Below are 23965 nucleotides of genomic sequence, written 5' to 3'. Positions count from 1 at the left end.
ACTTCTACTTTTACTCAAGTACAAGACCTGAGTACTTCTACTTTTACTCGAGTACAGACCTGAGTACCTCTACTTTTACTCGAGTACAGACCTGAGTACTTCTACTTTTACTCGAGTACAGACCTGAGTACTTCTACTTTTACTCGAGTACAGACCTGAGTACTTCTACTTTTACTCGAGTACAGACCTGAGTACTTGTCAGTCCCCCCCCCTGTATCCCAGAGCTTCAGCGTAGTGCTTCACTGGAACGATGGTTGACGACGACAGCGAGTTAGAGCAGCCGTTGCAGTGGAGTGGCTTCCTGTTGATCCTCATGGTGCAGGAATGAGTCGGCCTTTGAGCCCTTCTGCTCCTCTGAAACGAGGTCTGTGGTTAACCCTGGGTTTCATCAGTGGAATCTTTCTCCAGTGACAGTTAGAGAAAGCTTTTGTCTTAATGGGATTTGCAGAAAACCGTCCGAGTCTCAAACGTTATCCAGAGAGGCTCTCTGAGATTGGACAGCCCTCCATCTGATTGAGGTCTTCGCTTTTAAAGGTCAATCACAGCCCGGCCAATTAGGATAGAGCGCTAGAGAAGCAGCGTGACTCCCCAGCTCTTGATTGATGATTACTGTAAACGTTGCCTCCGATCCGTCACAGCACCGCCTCTCAATCAATCAGCGCTCCCCTCAATTAAGTGAAGCCAATCTAAATTTGGGTTAGCTTCTCGCAGCTAACGGATGCTACAGCACCATGAGATGCAGTGGAGTGTTTGCAGCTGCAGTCAACCTGTGATCCTCCTTCGGTGCCACTGGAACAAGGAAGCGCTGTATTTTGAGACAGAAAGAGTCCTGATTTATGACGCTGAACGTCCCCCAGCGCTCCGGTCCGAGCTGTGTGTGTCTCTCTTTAGTGTCCCTGGTCTCCAGCTGTGTGCGTCTCTCTTTAGTGTCCCCTGGTCTCCAGCTGTGTGCGTCTCTCTTTAGTGTCCCCTGGTTTCAGCTGTGTGTGTCTCTCTTTAGTGTCCCCTGGTCTCCAGCTGTGTGTGTCTCTCTTTAGTGTCCCCTGGTTTCAGCTGTGTGTGTCTCTCTTTAGTGTCCCCTGGTCTCCAGCTGTGTGCGTCTCTCTTTAGTGTCCCCTGGTCTCCAGCTGTGTGTGTCTCTCTTTAGTGTCCCCTGGTCTCCAGCTGTGTGCGTCTCTCTTTAGTGTCCCCTGGTCTCCAGCTGTGTGCGTCTCTCTTTAGTGTCCCCTGGTCTCCAGCTGTGTGCGTCTCTCTTTAGTGTCCCCTGGTCTCCAGCTGTGTGTGTCTCTCTTTAGTGTCCCCTGGTCTCCAGCTGTGTGCGTCTCTCTTTAGTGTCCCCTGGTCTCCAGCTGTGTGCGTCTCTCTTTAGTGTCCCCTGGTCTCCAGCTGTGTGCGTCTCTCTTTAGTGTCCCCTGGTCTCCAGCTGTGTGCGTCTCTCTTTAGTGTCCCCTGGTCTCCAGCTGTGTGCGTCTCTCTTTAGTGTCCCCTGGTCTCCAGCTGTGTGTGTCTCTCTTTAGTGTCTCCTGGTCTCCAGCTGTGTGCGTCTCTCTTTAGCATCCCCTGGTCTCCGTTGTGTTGAGCTTCTTGCAGCGTTTGGTTTCTGCAGCTTTTAGTAAACTGCTCATGTTTCCTCTGCTGAATGTTCTCTAGATGCTGCATGTGTTGAAGAGGAGATGTTTCTGCAGGAGTTCTGGTTTGTGTTTCTATATCTGCATCCTCTCTGAAGCTGTCTCTCCTAATGGAGGAGTTTGGGTCGTTGCAGCTCGTTTGCACCGGTCGGCCACTGTAGAAAAGAGCATGCATGTTCATTTCCCCCAGCTAATGGTTTGGTAGAGTATGAAAACAAAAGCATCGTCATTAAACAGGAAGTAGTCCTGATGATGTCCTGAAATGGGGACAATAGGTTTTTCATAGCACCAGTGCTCATTCCAGTGCTTGAAAATTGATGTGCAAAATCAAAACCAGCAAACAATGCAAGTTAACGTTTGGCCGCTCTGAAGGAACTCTCCCAGGAACCTCCTGAAGAACCGTCACAGATATCCTGAGTATGGCTGTGGTTGTTGTAGCGTATTTGTGATTGGCACTGGTGAGAAATGGCTTTAAATATACACTGATATTAGCTTAGATGGGGTATAGATTGAAAAGCAGTTCAGTAAATGTGTTAGTTGTTGGTTTTTAGGTATTTAAACATGATTGGAAATGGATCATGGTCTGTGGTCCCTGCGGGAACAGATGTGTGTGAGTTTACTCTGAACGCAGTCCTGTGCGATTCTGTAGATAAGCACGGAAAGCATTTCCTGTCAATTACAGCCGACTGATGAAGGCACTTAAATCTGGAACCTGAACTTCCTCCTTCCCGCGGTACTTCAATCCCACAATACTGAGCAAAGAAACAACATTTTAGCAGAACATGCGCCCATAGTTCTAACCTTTACGTGAAGCTGAATTAGTTTTGAATAAATAATAGTATTAAGAATAGAAGTCTCTACGGGAAAATATGAAACACTGTCTATGTGATTGTAGAAAAGCTTCTTATATTTCCTGTTAAGAGGACAAAGAGTTTCTGGTTCCAGGGTTTAAAGATGAGGATGTTAAAGATATTACTTTGAGCTCTGACACTAACCTCTTTCAGATATGTTTTTATATTCCAGAGACTCTTTTTGGCCACTATGGGACACAAACGTCCAAAACAAGCTCAGCACCACACAGGTTATAGAAACCCAGGTGTTGCTGGTAATACTGAACACCCAGTCAGTCTCAATAAGGCTGTTCAGTGGATCTGGGGTTGCATTGATTCAATAAAAAATGTTAATCAATGGAAAATTAATCCGAGTAGAGACAGAGTTTCTGGTTCCAGCTCTTAAATATATCAAGTTTAGCTGGGTGGCTATTTTTGATATTTCAGAGACTCTCTTTGGCCGCTAGGGGACAAAAAGCGTTCTTAAAGACGCACAGATTGTAGAAATCCATGTGTAATCATTGATGTATTTATGCACAGTTCAAGAGGTTTTAAGCTGCTGAAGGTTGACACAAGTCCTCCGTACACACTCACTGTCGGTCCACACACACACCACACACACACTCCCCGGTGTCTCTGCTGCTAAAGCTCTGAGTAATGTGTCGGCCTGTGTTGCAGAAATCCATCCATCACTGTCCGCTGCTGGCAGACAGACTCAGGAACATCTGATGCAGCTCTAATAATGCAGAATGTTTTCCACTGCATATTCCTGGCATCAAGCAACGTCTCACTTCCCTAAAGGCCTGTGTCCACAGAGCAGGAAACTGGGGAGGGTGTTTCATTAGACGAGCATCGCCCCCTTGGTATTTATTATCAGTTTGTGCTACTTTGTTTTTTCACCTTTGCAACCAACTGGAAGACTTGTGCTCTCCCACTTAGTATGACTGAGCTTCACTGATCAGCCTGACAGCCGCAGAGCGAGGAGGACGACATGCGATTGGAGATAAAAGTCCAACCCTACGTGTCAGGGGTCTTTCTTGAAAAATATAGCATGAGGTGCTAATGTCACTTCCTGTCTAAAATGAAGCCCTGCCCACTTTCAGGTATAAATCCACCCCCTATTTATCCTCCGTAAGCTGTCTCTGCTGTCTGACCAGACATCTGACCCCATCTCCATATCTCTGGACTCAGTAAAACCTTTCTGACCCACAGAGAGAGATTGTTTCCTGGCATCACTTTATATTTTATAAATCCGTGTTTTGATTTGAGGGCTCACGCCCCCATTGAGAGGGAGCAGAGACCCTGATACTGGTTTAGATTGAACCCTGGATGTTGTACAAATTAAAGTCCAACAGTCAAGGGCAGCAACAACCAGCGCCCGCCGGATGATCTGCTCAGAGATGAGGAGAAGGTCTTGGTTATGATAGTTTTCACGGTCAAAAACCAAGCTCTCCTCCGATTTCTATTCTAAGATTCTCCAGTTAACCAACTCCAGTCCAGGAGGGTCTGCTACACAGGAACTTGCTTAATTTATGTGTAGGCTTTATGTAGCATGTTGATTTAAATAATTCACAGAATCAAACGTTGGTGTAGTCAGAGAGTGTGTTTGCATCTGCAACCTACAGCCCTTCAGGGGGAGCAGGTCCTGGATCAGGGTCTTAGTGCAACAAAGACCGGCTCGCTGCCCATCCTCCCTCAAACACAGACTGCAGGGTAAACAACTAAAGCATCTATGATTTAAAACCACTGCATGCCTCTTCATCTCTTCATGCATGGAATTATTGAATTATGTATCATAAACATGTGCAGTCCTGTTCCACTTAAAGAAACATGATGCGTTACACGCAGCAGGCGGGCTGTCGCCGGCTCCAGCTGCAGCGCAATAACATCCAGTGTTTGTCCGATTACATGACGCCTGGGGAGGCCACCGTGCACACTGAGCACAAGAGGATCAGATCTTATACTTTAACACTGGTTGTGGTGTCCCCTCTCATGTAGTGTGTGTGTGTGTGTGCATGTAAATGGGCTGCACAGGCTAACATCCCTGTGTAAATGAACTTGTTGGAGCTGTGTGTAAACCTGTTCTCCTGCTCAGTCTTCTAAGCTCCCACATTAACACGTCTACTCTGAAATCTGTTCCTGATCATGGCCGCAGCTGAAGAACGAGGTGACTCAATAACCCAGATAAAGACACTTTGTTTAAACTCGCTGATAGAGGCGTCGGATCAGAGCTGGCACCAAGAGAGCGAGGGGCCTCCGGACTAATCGCCACGCGGTTGTAATCGCACATTTATCGCTCGGTGTGCTTTGTGTCCTTTCAGGCCTGAGGGAGATGGAAAAATAGGCCTTAATTACCTCACGCAGTCAGAGAGTGTACACAGTGATCCCCAAGATAAAGGGACGGCTTTCATATCAGAACATTACACTGTTACATCTCAGCCTCTAAAGGGTGGGCTGTCTTTAAGAAGCTGCAGGGAATATTCAGATATATTAACGCACACTAAATAACGCTCCGAAGTTTAATGTTACACTTTGGAGAGGGAAGTCGACAGTTATAGAGCGGCGCAGGGATGTCGTATTTCTGTGTTGGACCCTGAAGGCAGCATCTCTCTAGTCCAATGGGATTTCTTCGTGTGATTTCGAATTATTGCAGAAAAATGATCTATTTTCTTTTTGTTTCTGATGCTTACACGTTAAATTCAGCAGGATAATCTCAACATACTGACATTGATTGAAGTGAAAAGCTAATGTTGGGCTATAGAGGAACTACAACACGGTCACATGACTTCACGTCACCACCGCTAAGCTAAAGGAGGCTAATGTTGGGCTATAAAGGAACTACAGCACGGTCACATGACTTCACGTCACCACCGCTAAGCTAAAGGAGGCTAATGTTGGGCTATAAAGGAACTACAGCACGGTCACATGACTTCACGTCACCACCGCTAAGCTAAAGGAGGCTAATGTTGGGCTATAAAGGAACTACAGCACGGTCACATGACTTCACGTCACCACCGCTAAGCTAAAGGAGGCTAATGTTGGGCTATAAAGGAACTACAGCACGGTCACATGACTTCACCAGTGGGGCGCACAGGGGTCGTACAATAAAAACTCTTGAGCTTGTACCACAGAACTTATTTCAGGTTAACAACCAAACACGATAACTTGACCTCTCACCTCAAGATATCTGATTTAAAATATGTCTTATGGGCTCACAGGTCTCCCCCTGGCAGACATGCCCTCTCTATCACATGCAGTTTTTTGCATGCAGTGCAGGTGTGTCATTTTAGCCTATTCTAAAATGGGAGTATTATTATTCCTGACGTCTGGAGTCCCTAAAATGATTTAGAATTGCTAAAAGAGGAGTAAGACTATAAATCTGAGTCTTTATTGAATATATACAAAACGGATTTAGAGAACTCAGGACATCAGTGTCTCTAATATGCTGTCTTCACCATTTCCAAATGCTTTGTCTCAAAGTGTAAACTGAATCCTAATCGGGACTCAAAAACGTTGTGGCGTGTAGTCGATCATCCTGAACAAATCCACCCACAAGGCCGTGCTTCAGCCCTCTTTTCCTCCTGGTCCATCTGGCAGTGGTTAAAGATTAATACGCTGGAGCTGTGAGAGGACGGGCGTTTTATATCCAGGCAGGGACATAAATCAAACTGCACTTACTGACATTAAGTCTGGGCTGATCGCAACCAGAAACACTGATGTTCAGGCAGCGAGGACGGAAAAAGAATGGATGTTAACCACAGCTAATTACGTTTCCTGAGCTGAGATCAGAAAGGATCCAGAAACACAACCTGCATCTTTTACACAAAATATCTGATCCAGTGTCTCTGTAACGATTATATGACACATTTGGAGGGTTGTCTATGGTTCAGTTACGATTCCTATAACCGGGAAATCCCTCAGCAATTTACCACTTCCAGTTAACTCATCTAGAAGTCAATGGTTTTCTGAATGTGTTTTTGGTTGTTAGCCTGAAATTGGTCTGTGGTTAACACAAGCTGGAGAAATTTTAGTTCTACGACATAAAAGATGTCAGTAAAAACCCCACTGGTGACATAATCACACCCAACATTAGCCCCCTTTAGCTTAGCGGTGGTGACGTGAGGTCATGTGACCGTGCTGTAGTTCCTTTATAGCCCAACATTAGCCTCCTTTAGATTAGCGGTGGTGACCTGAAGTCATGTGACCGTGCTGTAGTTCCTTTATAGCCCAACATTAGCCTCCTTTAGCTTAGCGGTGGTGAGGTGAAGTCATGTGACCGTGCTGTAGTTCCTTTATAGCCCAACATTAGCCTCCTTTAGCTTAGCGGTGGTGACGTGAAGTCATGTGACCGTGCTGTAGTTCCTTTATAGCCCAACATTAGCCTCCTTTAGCTTAGCGGTGGTGAGTGAAGTCATGTGACCGTGCTGTAGTTCCTTTATAGCCCAACATTAGCCTCCTTTAGTTTAGCGGTGGAGACGTGAAGTCATGTGACCGTGCTGTAGTTCCTTTATAGCCCAACATTAGCCTCCTTTAGCTTAGCGGTGGTGAGGTGAAGTCATGTGACCGTGCTGTAGTTCCTTTATAGCCCAACATTAGCCTCCTTTAGCTTAGCGGTGGTGACTTTATAGCCCAACATTTTTTCCTACACCAGTTGTTTAACTGTGAAGAAGAACATCTGCTGCTGTACTGTAACATCACATTTAGGAGACCAGAAACATGGCTAATATAGTCCTATGGGCTTAGGTGTCATTGTGCAGTTTCCTAAAATGTCTTTCCTTTTTTGGGTCGTGTTGTGAAACCAGCAGCCTGAACTCACATTGCAATCATGTTGGATCACGTCTGCAGAGATTGTTTCATAAGCAATATTTCTTTATAATATTCCTGCAACGATTCCACAGCGAAGTAATCTTCATTTCTTATAGAGGCTTTCTGAGTGCCGCCCGAGGGATAAAGCAGATCAAGAGAAAGCAGGTGAGATTTGCAGGATGCGTAAATGTGATGTTTTCACCGTCACACGTGGTGCATTGGCTCGAGTCCTCTTGGCTTCTTGCCCGAGACTGAGCTTTCTGTAATTGTCCATGGGAGGACAGAAAATTAAGTCTCGATCCGACACAACGGCAGGTTATCCCAGAGGCTCCCCTTTCGGAGCAAGATCGTGACCAGTCAGAAAAACAACTCGGTCACTGGCCTCATTTATTTTAAATCACAATAAAATGATTCATTTATCCCCGGGGAAATCTGGTTCCATGACATTTGCTCCATTGTATTATAAAAAAGTGTGTGTGTGTGTGTGTGTGTGTGTGTGTGTGTGTGTGTGTGTGTGTGTGTGTGTGTGTGTGTGTGTGTGTGTGTGTGTGTGTGTGTGTGTGTGTGTGTGTGTGTGTGTGTGTGTGTGTGTGTGTGTGTGTGTGTGTGTGCAGCCCCCTGCAGAGGTGCAGACTTCAATGAGCAGATCCAATTAGAGCGTCCTCATTAACGTCTGTATGCAGCGTTGGGGAGGAGTGGAGCAAACGTATACCTTCTGAGTTTCTATTAAAGGTGTGACGCACAACTTCTCCGCGGTAAGATGTCGAAAAACAACTCCAGTGATTTTGTAGATCCTTCAAAATAAAAGTCTCCAATAGTTTTGCTTCTAATTGTTTCTTTGATTTAAGACTTTTCCGCAACTCCACGTATAAAAACAACCTTCTTATATTTTAGTGTAATTTAGTTGAAAGCTTTGCTAATTCTATAATTTTCTACATCCTTCAAAATAAAAGTATCCTATTGACGTCACAGTCCCTGTTTCTATCATCATGCCACAGATGAGAGAAAATCACCAGCATATTTATTATTAGTAACATATACTTACTGTCTCAAAGAGAGAAAAGACGCCATGTACCAGATGTATCACACGGACCATGAACAGATACAGGGCAGAAACGCACTATGGTGTTATTATTTTGTGCCAACAGATGGGTTATTTCTCGTGCATGTTAGAGCGGTGGCTCCCAGCCTTCTTGGTGTGGTGTACTCAGGGGTGCAGAGCTATTCTTTCAAGTGTTCCCGTGCTTCTGTGATGATTGTTTCCCGCATTAAACCCCATGTTTTTGTGCTCTGCACCACGATCCTATCGCTAGCTGTCCGTTCAGCCCTTCCTCCCCATGCATCCATTCTCACTGCCACTCTGCAGTTAGCCGGTTGCTATGCTGGCCGCCGCAGCGTGAACGTGAGCCACGGTGGTGTTTGAATCAACACCATCTCGGGAGGAAGTGTGACTGCTGGAATCTGAATCACACCGCACACTCCAAATGTTTTTTGTTGTGGAATTAATTTGAAATCCCTAATCTTTCTGGAGACACCCTACAATCCCCTCAGGCACCCTGGGGTTTTCTTAAATGTATTTCCAAAAAGATGAGGACCCACTGCTGTAGCGCTCCATTAGCACTTGGAGCAGTGTGGCGTTCAGGGGCAGGATGAGTTTTTCTGTGTCTGTCGCTATCATCTCTGAATCTGAGTCCTTTCATCTCCACTTCTGTCTCACTGTGAGGGGAAGCTGCTCTCTTTTCATCTGGGAACATCTGTGAGGCAGGAAGTCAAGGGTGGGGGGGGTTTGATGGTCCTCCTGCACGACCTTCAGCCCTTCCTGGTTTCAGGGTCGTGTCTGCAGTCTGACCTCTGATACTGAGCCGCAGCATCGGGACGCATTATCATGGAAAACAAAGAACAGGTTATAAAGGAGTGAAAGCCTTAGACAATGACAGCAGGAAGGCTGGACGACATCGGACGAACAAAACACAGGTGTCTGAATGCATGACAAAAATGTATTGAGTCAGCAAAATAAAAGCTGAAAACGCCGGCAGCAGAAAAAGAAACGTACGAATAAATGATTCTAGAAATATTTGGAAAACATAGAAAAGATACAAGATAATTATTATTGAAATGTTCTACCCAACAAGTGTGTGAAAATATCAGTGAAGAAATGCGCTAAACATGAACAAAACATGAAGATTAAAAGTAAAAATAATAATAAAATAAGTGAAAAGTTGCGTGACAAATATAGCTTAGAAATAGCTACAATTATTAATATACTATGTGAAAAATATAAGTAAAAACTTGCAATAAAATCTTAATAAAATGGGAGAAATATCAGTAAAACATTTCTGAAAAATCACGACGGGTAAAAGTTTCACACAGACACAGACACAGACACAGGCACAGGCACAGACACACACACAGACACAGACACAGACACAGGCACAGGCACAGACACAGGCACAGGCACAGACACAGACACAGACACAGACACAGGCACAGGCACAGGCACAGGCACAGGACACAGACACAGACACAGACACAGACACAGACACAGACACAGACACAGACACAGACACAGGCACAGGCACAGGCACAGGCACAGACACAGACACAGACACAGACACAGACACAGGAGGACCTGAGAATATATATGCAGATTAAGCTAGCCAATGGTATACAAAGGAATTCAAAGGAGCTGAACCCGAAACATCGACAGCAGGAAAAAACTGAGTAAGAATATGTCAAGAAGAAATACAATCAAAATGTTCCAGAAAATGACAGGAAAAATATCTGAAGACAAATCCTAAAAACAGGAAACTGTTCTGAAAAGTGAAGTTCTTAAACCTCCTTGTAATGCACAGTCCTTAACCGAGAGCTTTTTGCTGATAACAGTTTAGGTTTTGAATGCAGGCCCTTTAGCGTAGTACTTTCTCAGTGTTTCTGTAACCTTTACTGCAGTGATGTCTGCTTACGTTTATTATGGATCGAAGCCGTGCGGACGAAGCGGGATATTTGGAATAAAGTTTGGTAAAGAAATGAGTCAGAGGAGTATTTTTAGAGGAGTATTTCTGGAGGAGGTAGAGAGGAAATGAACTCCCGTCTGCAGCCCTGAGCTCAGTTTCAATCTGAAGGAACATCTTCCGCCCGTGTGGTTTCTGTGGTTTCTGTGGTTCCTGCGCAGAGGTCATTAAGTCCTGAAACAAAGGGGGTGGTGGGACAGGAACGGCAGGCCGGAGGAATGTCTTCACTGGAGACTTCCTGAACTCTGACACAGAGAAACTGAGAGTGCTAATACTGAAACCAGTGGTGGGGGAAGTATTTAGAGGCTGTACTTACTTAGCAGAAGTGCTGCTATCCCACTGTAAGGCATCTTATGTGATGCAGTATTATCATCACCATCGTTATGTTGAACTGTATTTATATTTATCTTTTAATAGTTTTGTTATTTTTCATTTAATTTGATTTCATTTGAATATATTTGTTTATTTGATATTATAAAAATCATTACAATAATACTAAAACAATTCTCAATCAGCTAATGGATTCATTGTTGAGTCATTCAGCTTTTTCTGTATATAGTGTTGGCCCTTGAGCAAGGCACCTAACCTCTATCTGCTCCCTTGGCGCCGGGTACCTGGCTGCCTCTCTGCTCTGCCACCTCTCCTCTGCATGTGGTTGTGTGTGCATGTATTTCCTCTGTGTGTGTGCATGTGTGTCAACACAACAGAGTAGAGAAAGCAATTTCCCTGTAAGGGATTAATAAAAGTATGTCTTCTTCTTCTTCTTGTTCTTCTTGTTCTTGTTCTTGTTCTTCTTCTTCTTCTTCTTCTTCTTCTTTCTAATTTATTTTATTTATAGCTTAAAATAATTCAACTGGAGCCTCGTGGTGTCCTCTTACAGATCCTCTCCATCAGTATCATGTTGAGTCACCATACAAGAGATCTGGAGGAGGCTTAATGGATTTCTCTCAGTGTAACCAGAACAGCTGAGGCCTTTCAGAACACACACACACACATACACACACACACACACACACACACACACACACACACACACACACACACACACACACACACACACACACACACACACACATATCTGTAATCAATGGGCAGCTTATCTCTCCTACAGCTGTCTGAGTCCCTCTGTGTTGTTATTGATTTTTGGACTGGAAAGCATCCATTCACACACCGGTACCCGCAGCACATTTCCTCCTGAGCAGATCTTTATTTTGAGGTCTGATTTTAGAAGAAGGACTTCTTCTTCTTCTTCTAATTCTTTTTCCTCTTCCTCTTCCTCGATCAGCTTTTTTTTAATCAGCCACACCCGCCTTTAAATCTTTATTATTTATTTGTGTTTATTGATTAGCGACGTCCCCTTTTTAAATTGGTCTTTTAATCTCTATTATTGTCTGTGGAAGTCTGGCATCTAGTTCTATTTCTACATGTTCCCTCACACTCTATTTCCTTACAACAGGGAACACCTGATGATGGGACAAACTGTGTGGGGGGGGGAACATGTAGTTAGGGAACACGTTGTCTGGGAACACTTCACGGGGAACATGTAGTTAGGGAACACGTTGTCTGGGAACACTTCACGGGGAACATGTAGTTAGGGAACACTTGGTCTGGGAACACTTCACGGGGAACATGTAGCGAGGGAATATGATGGGTCCCCCCACAACTTGTTTCATCACAACAGGAAATGCATTATTTGGGAACACGGTATTAGGGAACAATTTGTTTGGGAACATGTGGGATCCACTCAGGATGTGTTGATAGGTATCACATCGTGAGGGAACAATTTATAAGGGAACACGTTGAATGAAACACATTGTCAGGGAACGCTTTATGATGAAACACATTGTGAGGGAACGCATCGTGATGAAACACATCGTGAGGGAACGTATCGTGATGAAACACATCGTAAGGGAACGCATCGTGATGAAACACATCGTAAGGGAACGCATCGTGATGAAACGCATCGTAAGGGAACGCATCCTGATGAAACACATCGTGAGGGAACGCATCGTGATGAAACGCATCGTGAGGGAACGCATCGTGATGAAACGCATCGTGAGGGAACGCATCGTGAGGGAACGCATCGTGAGGGAACGCATCGTGAGGGAACGCATCGTGAGGGAACGCATCGTGATGAAACACATTGTAAGGGAACGCATCGTGATGAAACACATCGTGAGGGAATGCATCGTGAGGGAACGCATCGTGAGGGAACGCATCGTGATGAAACACATTGTAAGGGAACGCATCGTGATGAAACACATCGTGAGGGAATGCATCGTGAGGGAACGCATCCTGATGAAACACATCGTGAGGGAACGCATCGTGATGAAACACATCGTGAGGGAATGCATCGTGAGGGCACGCATCGTGAGGGAACGCATCCTGATGAAACGCATCGTGAGGGAACGCATCGTGATGAAACGCATCGTGAGGGAACGCATCGTGAGGGAACGCATCGTGAGGGAACGCATCGTGAGGGAACGCATCGTGATGAAACACATTGTAAGGGAACGCATCGTGATGAAACACATCGTGAGGGAACGCATCGTGATGAAACACATCGTGAGGGAATGCATCGTGAGGGAACGCATCGTGAGGGAACGCATCGTGATGAAACACATTGTAAGGGAACGCATCGTGATGAAACACATCGTGAGGGAATGCATCGTGAGGGCACGCATCGTGAGGGAACGCATCGTGATGAAACACATCGTGAGGGAACAATTTATAAGGGAACACTTTATGATGAAACACATCGTGAGGGAACGCATCGTGATGAAACACATCGTGAGGGAACAATTTATAAGGGAACACTTTATGATGAAACACATCATGAGGGAACGCATCGTGATGAAACACATCGTGAGGGAACACATCGTAAGGGAACACATCGTCTGAGGGAATATGATGTGTTCCCCTATGATTTGTTGTAACATAGCAGGGAACATGTTATCAGGGAACCAAGACAAGGGAAACTGTGTGTTCCCTCAGGACGTGTTCCCCCTTGAACATTGCTCACCACTGGATTGATGTTGTTGGGAAACACAACATGAGGGAAGGATTTGTAGGGGAACACAATGTTAGGGAACACAGTGTAAGGGAACACATCCTGGAGGAAAACTTTAGGAGGGGACAAACGGCGGGAGAACAATACAAAAAGTTCACAAAATGAAAACAAAGACATGACAAACAGAGTCTTTCACTGCAGTGACCTCTGACCTTAAAGCTGTCCCCCCCCCCCTCTCTCTCTCAGTGATGTTTGTCTGCTGCTTGCCCGACATCTTCCGGAAGTTGATGGTGGAGTTTCGGCGTACGGACCTTCATCACGAGCAGTACGTCTTCTTCTTCATCGACGTGTTCGCAGACAGCCTGAAGCACGGAGAGCCGTGGGCGCGCGGAGACGAGGACGACGCCATCGCCAGGGACGCCTTCCAGGTAACCGGTCTCCCAAAAAATCTATTACAAACCTGAATCCAGTTCTTCCACCTGCTACAATCACGTGTGTGGTTCAATGACCCTGACAGTTACATATTATTTAGAACAGTATCTCTCCCCTAAATACCAACATGTTTTCATTTCATTCGTTTAAACTTGACTGATATTTTCCTGCTTTTCCCCCACCCTCAGATTTGCCTCATGTTCACAGCCAAAACAAGCTGAGAAAATATATCTTGATGAGCATAGTTATTTTTATTGTGTTGTTTTTTTGTGAGTGTTGACGGTGGTCGACAGGTGCAAATGTGTTACAACAGCCCAAAACATTTCCATACGTGGCTGCAGCTTCAGATACGATGCAAATTAAGAAACATCTTCATCAACTTGAGGAAACATGAGCAGCGTTTACTGAAAGCGTCGCAGAAACAGAGCTCCTAACACAACGAGACCAGGGGACACTAAAGAGTGCTGGGACCGGAGCACTTGGTGTCGTTCAGGATTAACAACGTGGTCACGAAGAGTTTGTCAGTATATCTGAAGGTTAGCTACGTTAGCGAGCTAGCTCACAGCAGGTCTGCAGTGACATCAGAAGGAGTCATGTGATCACATCGTTAGAATAAGACCAGAAAACATTTCAGGAGAACAACAACAGAGACAGAGACAGCTTTATGGTCCTGAACGTCCTCAGCGCTCCGGTCCCAGCTGTGTGCGTAATATATATTTTACCTTCAAGAAATCAATAATTATCCTGGGTAAGATCTCTGGTCTGTGAAGATGGAGTAAAGTGAAGTGCGTCAGCGGTCTCCAGGACGACACACAGCAGAGCAGCTGCTCTGAAACAACACGGCGGTGTTTACAGAGACAACAGCTCCTCACCGGAGAGGAATTCAGAGAGACGTGCAGGGAGAAACACTCCTCAGATAATCAACTGTAATGAGAGGCACGGTGTGTGTGTGTGTGTGTGTGTGTGTGTGTGTGTGTGTGTGTGTGTGTGTGTGTGTTCGATTATCTTTACACTTTAGTGCTTTTCTGGGTGTCCCCTCTCCTGTAGTGTGTACTGTAGGTTTTAGTGCATGTAAATGGTCTGCAAAGGCTTGGTTCTCATTAGGTAACTAGTACTTGAAATGGATCTCTCATCTTTTTACTAAATCCTGATTTTGTTTATTTATGCTATTGCAGGTATTCCATGTTTATGACGTGTATGTTTTATACTCGGTGACTTCCTGTGTGCAGAACGTGAAGATCCTGACGTACCGCGAGCCGCAGAACCCCGAGTACCGAGAGTTCGTGAAGCACCTGAAGAGAGACGCCAAACAGATGTTCAACTACACCATCGAGGACTCTCTGGTGTGTGTGTGTGTGTGTGTGTGTGTGTGTGTGTGTGTGTGTGTGTGTTAATTTCCTCTCGTTATGGTTACTCATATTTGAAATCCCCTCTCATGGTTGCATTACCTATCGGCATGAAAAAAGTACTCGTTACTTCAGAGTCATGTATATGAAATGTACTGTTGTCACTGCAGCTGCACGGCCGAGACAACAAACACACATACACACACACACACACACACACACACACACACACACACACACACACACACTGTTCAATCTCGGGATGATTTTGAGTGATTGTGATGAACTGAGGGGTGGTGTGTCCCTATTTAACCTGAATGTGAGAGAAACGTATCAGCAAAATATGTCAAATGCTCCCAAAATATCCATCATTTCTGTGAATAACACACACACGCACGCACACACACACACACACACACACACACACACACACACACACACACACACACACACACACACACACACACACACACACACACACACACACACACACTCCAAAATGATAAGAAACCTTGCAGAGGAAACAAACAGGTGGCAGCAAACACAACTAATAATCACAATTATAATGTACTTCTCTTGTATGTATAAATACACACACACACACACATATACATATACACACACATATATATACATACTTTGGATTTGAGTTTGTTTACCAGTGTTCATTGAATTTGTCTCCTGCAGATGAACATAATAGCGGGGGGGTTCTACGACGGTCTGATGCTCTACACACACGCTCTGAACGAGACCATGTCACTGTCCGCCGGCCGGCCTGCAGGGAGGGTCGTCACCCAGAGGATGTGGAACCGGACGTTTCACGGTCAGCGCTTTTTCAACGTCTCTGTTCCGACGAGTTCATGTAGTTTATTTCACCCCCCCTCACAGCTGGAGCGCCGTCCTCAGCCCGAGCAAGCCTCTTATTCTGTGGTTCATTCACGCTCACAGTTTAAGTTGGTGCTGCAGGTTTCAAACTCCTTCAGAGAGGGAATTAAACATGAGGAGTGGTACAGGGATGTATTTTGCGAGTGGACCCTGAAGGCAGCATCTCTCTGGTTCCTCTCACAGTGGGATTTCTCCGTGTGATTTTGGATCACTGCAGAACATAACCTCTGTGGCAAATAAATGCCAACAGAACTTAAAGAGGTCCTATTCTGCTTGTTGGGGTTTTCCCTCCCCTGTAGAGTCTTTTGTGGGTTTTAGTGCATGTAAATGGTCTGCAAAGACTAAAACCCCTGTGTTGCAGCAGGGAGGCATTCAATCTTTCATTATTGCTGGATCTTTGGGCAGGTCTGTGGGCGTTCAGCCTTTAGCGCTACATGAATGTTGGATTTGTTTACCCTTCAAAAGCATGCGTCTATCTCCACAGTCCTGCATGGAAATGTCATCCATCACCACGTTTGATTCATATGAAATACAAACTAGACGCCGTCCATATCTCTGCTTCATTGAAAGAATGATTCCCCTCTTTCACAATAAAAGCTCTAAATGAAGCCAGAAGAGGTGGAGCGATCCAGTGTCGTGCAACACTTCCTCCCCTCAGTTTGATTCTCATGACGTTTCTCTGGAAAGTTCATGATAAAAATGCAGCAATGTGAAACACAAACAGGCTGTTCACACAGGATGGTGTAAATCCTCTGCACAGATTTAAATCTGTATTTAACCTGGCAGGATTGGACTCACAGGCCACATCTGGCTTTCATTAAACCTTTAGTTTTAAACAGATTTACTATCAATGAGTCCACTGAGGGACCGGGAGACTGTCAGGACAATATTCAGATTTAGATGAAACTTCAAAGCACTAACTTCTCAACAAAAAGCATCAAAACTAGTTCAGATCACACAACACGAGGTGGGAGAACTACTCAGAACTTCAGTTACAGTACAAATACTACGGTGGATGCTCTCCTTTAAAGTAAAAGTACTGCATGTTCAGTCTGTAGTGTCTCTACTTTAAAGAGTCCTCTCCTGCTGATGTTCAGGTGTATATCAGTATGTAGTGTCTCTACTTTAAAGAGTCCTCTCCTGCTGATGTTCAGGTGTATATCAGTATGTAGAGTCTCTACTTTAAAGAGTCCTCTCCTGCTGATGTTCAGGTGTATATCAGTATGTAGAGTCTCTACTTTAAAGAGTCCTCTCCTGCTGATGTTCAGGTGTATATCAGTATGTAGAGTCTCTACTTTAAAGAGTCCTCTCCTGATGATGTTCAGGTGTATATCAGTATGTAGAGTCTCTACTTTAAAGAGTCCTCTCCTGCTGATGTTCAGGTGTATATCAGTATGTAGAGTCTCTACTTTAAAGAGTCCTCTCCTGCTGATGTTCAGGTGTATATCAGTATGTAGCGTCTCTACTTTAAAGAGTCCTCTCCTGCTGATGTTCAGGTGTATATCAGTATGTAGAGTCTCTACTTTAAAGAGTCCTCTCCTGCTGATGTTCAGGTGTATATCAGTATGTAGAGTCTCTACTTTAAAGAGTCCTCTCCTGCTGATGTTCAGGTGTATATCAGTATGTAGAGTCTCTACTTTAAAGAGTCCTCTCCTGCTGATGTTCAGGTGTATATCAGTATGTAGCGTCTCTACTTTAAAGAGTCCTCTCCTGCTGATGTTCAGGTGTATATCAGTATGTAGTGTCTCTACTTTAAAGAGTCCTCTCCTGCTGATGTTCAGGTGTATATCAGTATGTAGTGTCTCTACTTTAAAGAGTCCTCTCCTGCTGATGTTCAGGTGTATATCAGTATGTAGTGTCTCTACTTTAAAGAGTCCTCTCCTGCTGATGTTCAGGTGTATATCAGTATGTAGAGTCTCTACTTTAAAGAGTCCTCTCCTGCTGATGTTCAGGTGTATATCAGTATGTAGAGTCTCTACTTTAAAGAGTCCTCTCCTGATGATGTTCAGGTGTATATCAGTATGTAGTGTCTCTACTTTAAAGAGTCCTCTCCTGCTGATGTTCAGGTGTATATCAGTATGTAGAGTCTCTACTTTAAAGAGTCCTCTCCTGCTGATGTTCAGGTGTATATCAGTATGTAGAGTCTCTACTTTAAAGAGTCCTCTCCTGCTGATGTTCAGGTGTATATCAGTATGTAGTGTCTCTACTTTAAAGAGTCCTCTCCTGCTGATGTTCAGGTGTATATCAGTATGTAGAGTCTCTACTTTAAAGAGTCCTCTCCTGCTGATGTTCAGGTGTATATCAGTATGTAGTGTCTCTACTTTAAAGAGTCCTCTCCTGCTGATGTTCAGGTGTATATCAGTATGTAGAGTCTCTACTTTAAAGAGTCCTCTCCTGCTGATGTTCAGGTGTATATCAGTATGTAGAGTCTCTACTTTAAAGAGTCCTCTCCTGCTGATGTTCAGGTGTATATCAGTATGTAGTGTCTCTACTTTAAAGAGTCCTCTCCTGCTGATGTTCAGGTGTATATCAGTATATAGTGTCTCTACTTTAAAGAGTCCTCTCCTGCTGATGTTCAGGTGTATATCAGTATGTAGCGTCTCTACTTTAAAGAGTCCTCTCCTGCTGATGTTCAGGTGTATATCAGTATGTAGTGTCTCTACTTTAAAGAGTCCTCTCCTGCTGATGTTCAGGTGTATATCAGTATGTAGCGTCTCTACTTTAAAGAGTCCTCTCCTGCTGATGTTCAGATGTATATCAGTATGTAGTGTCTCTACTTTAAAGAGTCCTCTCCTGCTGATGTTCAGGTGTATATCAGTATGTAGTGTCTCTACTTTAAAGAGTCCTCTCCTGCTGATGTTCAGGTGTATATCAGTCATCATCTTCTACTTGAATTAGCTGTCATGGTGTTAAGTATTTCTACACGGAGGAATGAGTACTTGTACTGCAGATATCCGAGTCTTCTTCCAGCTGTTGCTTTTTTGATTTATTGTTTAGGGCAGCGTTTGTTTTTGTTGGTTTGGAGGAAGTTTCTGTGCGTCATCCTGCAGATCCTGCTGATGAATGACATGAAACTCCAGCGTGTTTTACTCCAAAACACACAAACCACACACACACTCTCAGGTCGGACTCGTTTACCTCTCACTCTTTATTTTGAAGGGTCAGAGGTCATCGGGGTGGAGGAGGAGGAGGAAGAGGAGGGGGGAGAGGGGGAGGATGCTGAGTGATCGGTGGCTTTTATTTGCAGAGTAGAAATATGTCTGGGGTTTGAAGGCGAGGCGGGGTTATTGTGTGGGAGAGAGAGACCCTGAGTCTTACATGCACTAACACCTATATACAGTAGGGAAGGGAAAACGGCAGAAAGCTAAACGTGCCTTAAATCTAAGGTAAATATAGATCTGGGGAGAATCAGTGCAGCTGCTTTCATTTCATGTCCCCTCTTCGTCTCATTTCTGTCACTTTTTAATGCTTTGAGGCTTTGAAGTAATAAACCCTGACATTTTGAGGAACAGGAACGGACATGTCTCTGTATTCTCTGACATGTTGTTCAGTAATTGATTGATGGAGGATGCAGATCACCCTGAGCTGCAGCTCTCTGGTTATTTCTCGCTCAGTTTTCCATCTTCTCTCTTCCTCTCATTTCGGTCGTTCACTCAGGTTTTTGTATATTTTCTGCAACCCCCACGTCCCCTCCCCACACCGTTACTGATCTGTCAGACAGCCGAGGAGACCCTCCCAGGAATAGCTCCTGAAATGTAATCTGAGTGAAAGCAGAGCCTCTTCCTCCTCCCTCCTCTTCCTCCATCCCTTTTCTCTTGCGGACGTCCATCACCTCCTCACAAAGCCTCGCTGATCGGCCCAGTTCCCCTTTTATTGCTTTCTTTAACAGTCGCAGCATCGGGGCGACACTCAGCTCGAGAGAAACTCCCTCTGGAGGACACAGGGATTCCAGTCCCTGCAGACCGTTTACCTGCAGCAGAAAAGGAGTTCTGAAGTCGTTCATTATGAGGACTTTTAGATGCTAACACTGTGGTTGTTTTAATGAAGTCAGATTTCTAATGCAGGACTTTTAAAATGTGCCATCACTCCTGTTCCTGGACCTCCAGCTGGACCTGGTGCTCTCACAGCGCGGAGCTCTGTCAGAGGGAGCAGCAGCTGTGTGTCAGGGCTGAGAGATGATGATGTCGCTGATGAAAAGGAAGGGACACCTGCAGCTGGCAGCAGACAGATTCATTCGATTAGCCTTGCTTTATGTCCCCTCCTGGCTGCCGTAGATTACACATTATCCGTAGACATGTTGACCTGCTGTGTAACTGCACCGACAGCAGCTCAGGATCATCGCACGTTCTCTCTGTAGTCCTTTAGTGTCTCTCTGTAGTCCTTTAGTCTCTCTGTAGTCCTTTAGTGTCTCTGTAGTCCTTAGTGTCTCTGTAGTCCGTTAGTGTCTCTCTGTAGTCCTTAGTCTCTCTGTAGTCCTTTAGTCTCTCTGTAGTCCTTTAGGTCTCTCTGTAGTCCTTTAGTGTCTCTGTAGTCCTTTAGTCTCTCTGTAGTCCTTTAGTCTCTCTGTAGTCCTTTAGTGTCTCTGTAGTCCTTAGTCTCTCTGTAGTCCTTTAGTCTCTCTGTAGTCCTTTAGGTCTCTCTGTAGTCCTTTAGTGTCTCTGTAGTCCTTTAGTCTCTCTGTAGTCCTTTAGTCTCTCTGTAGTCCTTTAGTCTCTCTGTAGTCCTTCTGTGTCCTTTAGTGTCTCTGTAGTCCTTTAGTCTCTCTGTAGTCCTTTAGTCTCTCTGTAGTCCTTTAGTGTCTCTGTAGTCCTTTAGTGTCTCTGTAGTCCTTTAGTCTCTCTGTAGTCCTTTAGTCTCTCTGTAGTCCTTTAGTCTCTCTGTAGTCCTTTAGTGTCTCTGTAGTCCTTTAGTTAGTGTCTCTGTAGTCCTTTAGTCTCTCTGTAGTCCTTTAGTCTCTCTGTAGTCCTTTAGTCTCTCTGTAGTCCTTTAGTCTCTCTGTAGTCCTTTAGTGTCTCTCTGTAGTCCTTTAGTGTCTCTGTAGTCCTTTAGTGTCTCTGTAGTCCTTTAGTCTCTTTGTAGTCCTTTAGTGTCTCTGTAGTCCTTTAGTCTCTCTGTAGTCCTTTAGTGTCTCTGTAGTCCTTTAGTCTCTCTGTAGTCCTTTAGTCTCTCTGTAGTCCTTTAGTGTCTCTGTAGTCCTTTAGTCTCTCTGTAGTCCTTTAGTGTCTCTGTAGTCCTTTAGTGTCTCTGTAGTCCTTTAGTCTCTCTGTAGTCCTTTAGTCTCTCTGTAGTCCTTTAGTGTCTCTGTAGTCCTTTAGTGTCTCTGTAGTCCTTTAGTGTCTCTGTAGTCCTTTAGTCTCTCTGTAGTCCTTTAGTCTCTCTGTAGTCCTTTAGTCTCTCTGTAGTCCTTTAGTGTCTCTCTGTAGTCCTTTAGTCTCTCTGTAGTCCTTTAGTCTCTCTGTAGTCCTTTAGTGTCTCTGTAGTCCTTTAGTGTCTCTGTAGTCCTTTAGTCTCTCTGTAGTCCTTTAGTGTCTCTGTAGTCCTTTAGTCTCTCTGTAGTCCTTTAGTGTCTCTGTAGTCCTTTAGTGTCTCTGTAGTCCTTTAGTCTCTCTTTGTCCTTTAGTCTCTCTGTAGTCCTTTAGTGTCTCTGTAGTCCTTTAGTGTCTCTGTAGTCCTTTAGTGTCTCTGTAGTCCTTTAGTCTCTCTGTAGTCCTTTAGTCTCTCTGTAGTCCTTTAGTCTCTCTGTAGTCCTTTAGTGTCTCTGTAGTCCTTTAGTCTCTCTGTAGTCCTTAGTCTCTCTGTAGTCCTTAGTGTCTCTGTAGTCCTTAGTGTCTCTGTAGTCCTTTAGTGTCTCTGTAGTCCTTTAGTGTCTCTGTAGTCCTTTAGTCTCTCTGTAGTCCTTTAGTCTCTCTGTAGTCCTTTAGTGTCTCTGTAGTCCTTTAGTCTCTCTGTAGTCCTTTAGTCTCTCTGTAGTCCTTTAGTCTCTCTGCAGTCCTTTAGTCTCTCTGTAGTCCTTTAGTCTCTCTGTAGTCCTTTAGTGTCTCTGTAGTCCTTTAGTCTCTCTGTAGTCCTTAGTGTCTCTGTAGTCCTTTAGTCTCTTTGTAGTCCTTAGTGTCTCTGTCTCTCCGGCCCCTAGGCCCCTGTTTGTGGGGGCTGCTCAGTGTCCCTGAGAGGGACCACAGAGGTTGTAATGAGATTTGTCAGCCTGTTCTCTTGTCTCTGATTCATGGCATGATAAGTTTATAAAGCAGTTACCCGGCAACAGGCCCCTAAAAACAGATGTGTAGTAAATGTGATTTGCCACGCAGCGGACCGGATCTTCTACCACTCCAGCTTATTCTGTAAATGAGGGTTGGACAGGATTACACCAGAGAGGTGAAGAGTGTAAATCCACAGCTCTAGATACCCAAATACATACTGTTATTTACCCTCCTTTATTCCCCGTCCTTCACCCACTGAATGATGAACTGCAGAGGCTGTAAGGGTGTGTGAGGGGTAGATGATGCCTCACTTATTGTTTCCTGCAAGTGTTCTTATTAAATATGTGCTAACTCAGATCGGTCACAGAAATCCGAACATTGGAAAGCCAAACTTGTTGTTTCCTTCCGATGACACACGAGCTGCACAGGTTTTTTACAGAGGGAAATCTACGCTGGTCGAAACGGCCTCCAGCGACCCAAAACACTTCCATCAGGAGAAACATGCGCAGCGTTTCCTGAGAGCGCCGCATAAACAAAGTGCTGTCCAATAAGCCGATAAAATGTACATTTATGGTAGAAAAAATATTGTGGAAATCCCAAAAAATCACATAAACATCAAAGAAGAAACTGAGAAAGTGAGCGAAGGAAAAGAAACGGGGTGCTCTATTGTTTTCATAAGAAATTGACATGTCTTTAAAGGAAATCACAGTCCTGGCTTTCTGTTTCCTTCTCCACCTTTGCTGATCCTGTGAATACAGGCGCACACACACACACACACACACACACACACACACACACACACACACACGCTTATTCATGCATATTAATACTTAGTAGCGGGAGATCGGCCACGGTGAGCAGAGGATAACGCCATGTGAGGAGGGAGAATAAAGGAAAGGATGTGGATGAGAGGAAGATGGGTGGGCAGAGTAATAGGATTTCACCGGGGATAATATCCATGGCAAACGGCACATGAGAGGCGCACCATGAATAGCAGCGAGAGGCAGATCAGATTACAGCTCTGTTTCCGCTCCATTAACTAATGGACACTTCTCACCCTGTGATGATGCACGGGGAATATTGCAGGCCGAATTCATCAGCTGCGGAGTGACCCTCGACCTCTCGCTGCAGGGAAACATGACGCCATTCATCGTCCGTTATCGACGTTAAACACGCTCTGCACAGATCTCACTGCCTCCATTCGACACGGGAATTATTCTTGATGTGATTGTTTCAGGAATGAAACTTGGCTTAGTTTTTACATAACGGGCAGAATCATGCAAGGAAGAGAAAATCACAAAACATTTAAGAAAACACAAACAAATCACAAAACAAACAAATCACAAAACAAACAAATCACAAAACAAACAAATCAGAAAACAAACAAATCACAAAAACATTTAAGAAAACACAAAATATGTAGGAAAGTTTTTGATAGCAAACAGAAAAAAACACGGGAAAAAAAACAGACAAAATTAAGCACAAAAAACAATTCAGAAAAAACACAAAAAGACAAAAGATTAAAAAAACAATCATCAACAACAAAACATTTCCGAAGGCAACAAAAGAGAAACTAAACCCCAAACATTCCTCTGTGGGAGTTTGAGTTTCCTGCTGCCTTGCTGCAGAAGGGATTTCCTGTTGGGAACGTCGTAAGTGAAGTGTCAGGGATCTGGGGATTGAAGGGCCAATCCACCGATGTTTAGTTGTGTCTCAAAGCATCAATCAGCGGAGCGTTCAGACCTCCGCTCTGTAATCAGTCGTCCTGCTCCTGTGGAGGATTTCAATGTGAGTGATTGGGGACAGAAAGCATGTGATGA

General features: G+C 44.6%; 1 protein-coding gene across 2 annotated transcripts in view; it reads left to right on the top strand.

Moving 5' to 3' along the window:
• Positions 1–23965, top strand: part of LOC134862243 (atrial natriuretic peptide receptor 1-like) — a 58425-nt gene that overhangs the window by 13496 nt on the left and 20964 nt on the right. For both annotated transcript variants that reach the window (XM_063880032.1, XM_063880031.1), the window contains 3 exons: positions 13532–13713; positions 14947–15060; positions 15751–15886. In XM_063880032.1, the coding sequence (XP_063736102.1) occupies positions 13532–13713; positions 14947–15060; positions 15751–15886 (432 nt within the window). The remainder of the gene's footprint in view (positions 1–13531; positions 13714–14946; positions 15061–15750; positions 15887–23965) is intronic.

The sequence above is a fragment of the Eleginops maclovinus genome, chromosome 3, assembly GCF_036324505.1.
Source record: "Eleginops maclovinus isolate JMC-PN-2008 ecotype Puerto Natales chromosome 3, JC_Emac_rtc_rv5, whole genome shotgun sequence".
Classification (NCBI taxonomy): Eukaryota; Metazoa; Chordata; class Actinopteri; order Perciformes; family Eleginopidae; genus Eleginops; species Eleginops maclovinus.
Note: the sequence above shows the minus strand (reverse complement) of the source record. Positions and strands in the feature narration are given on the sequence as shown.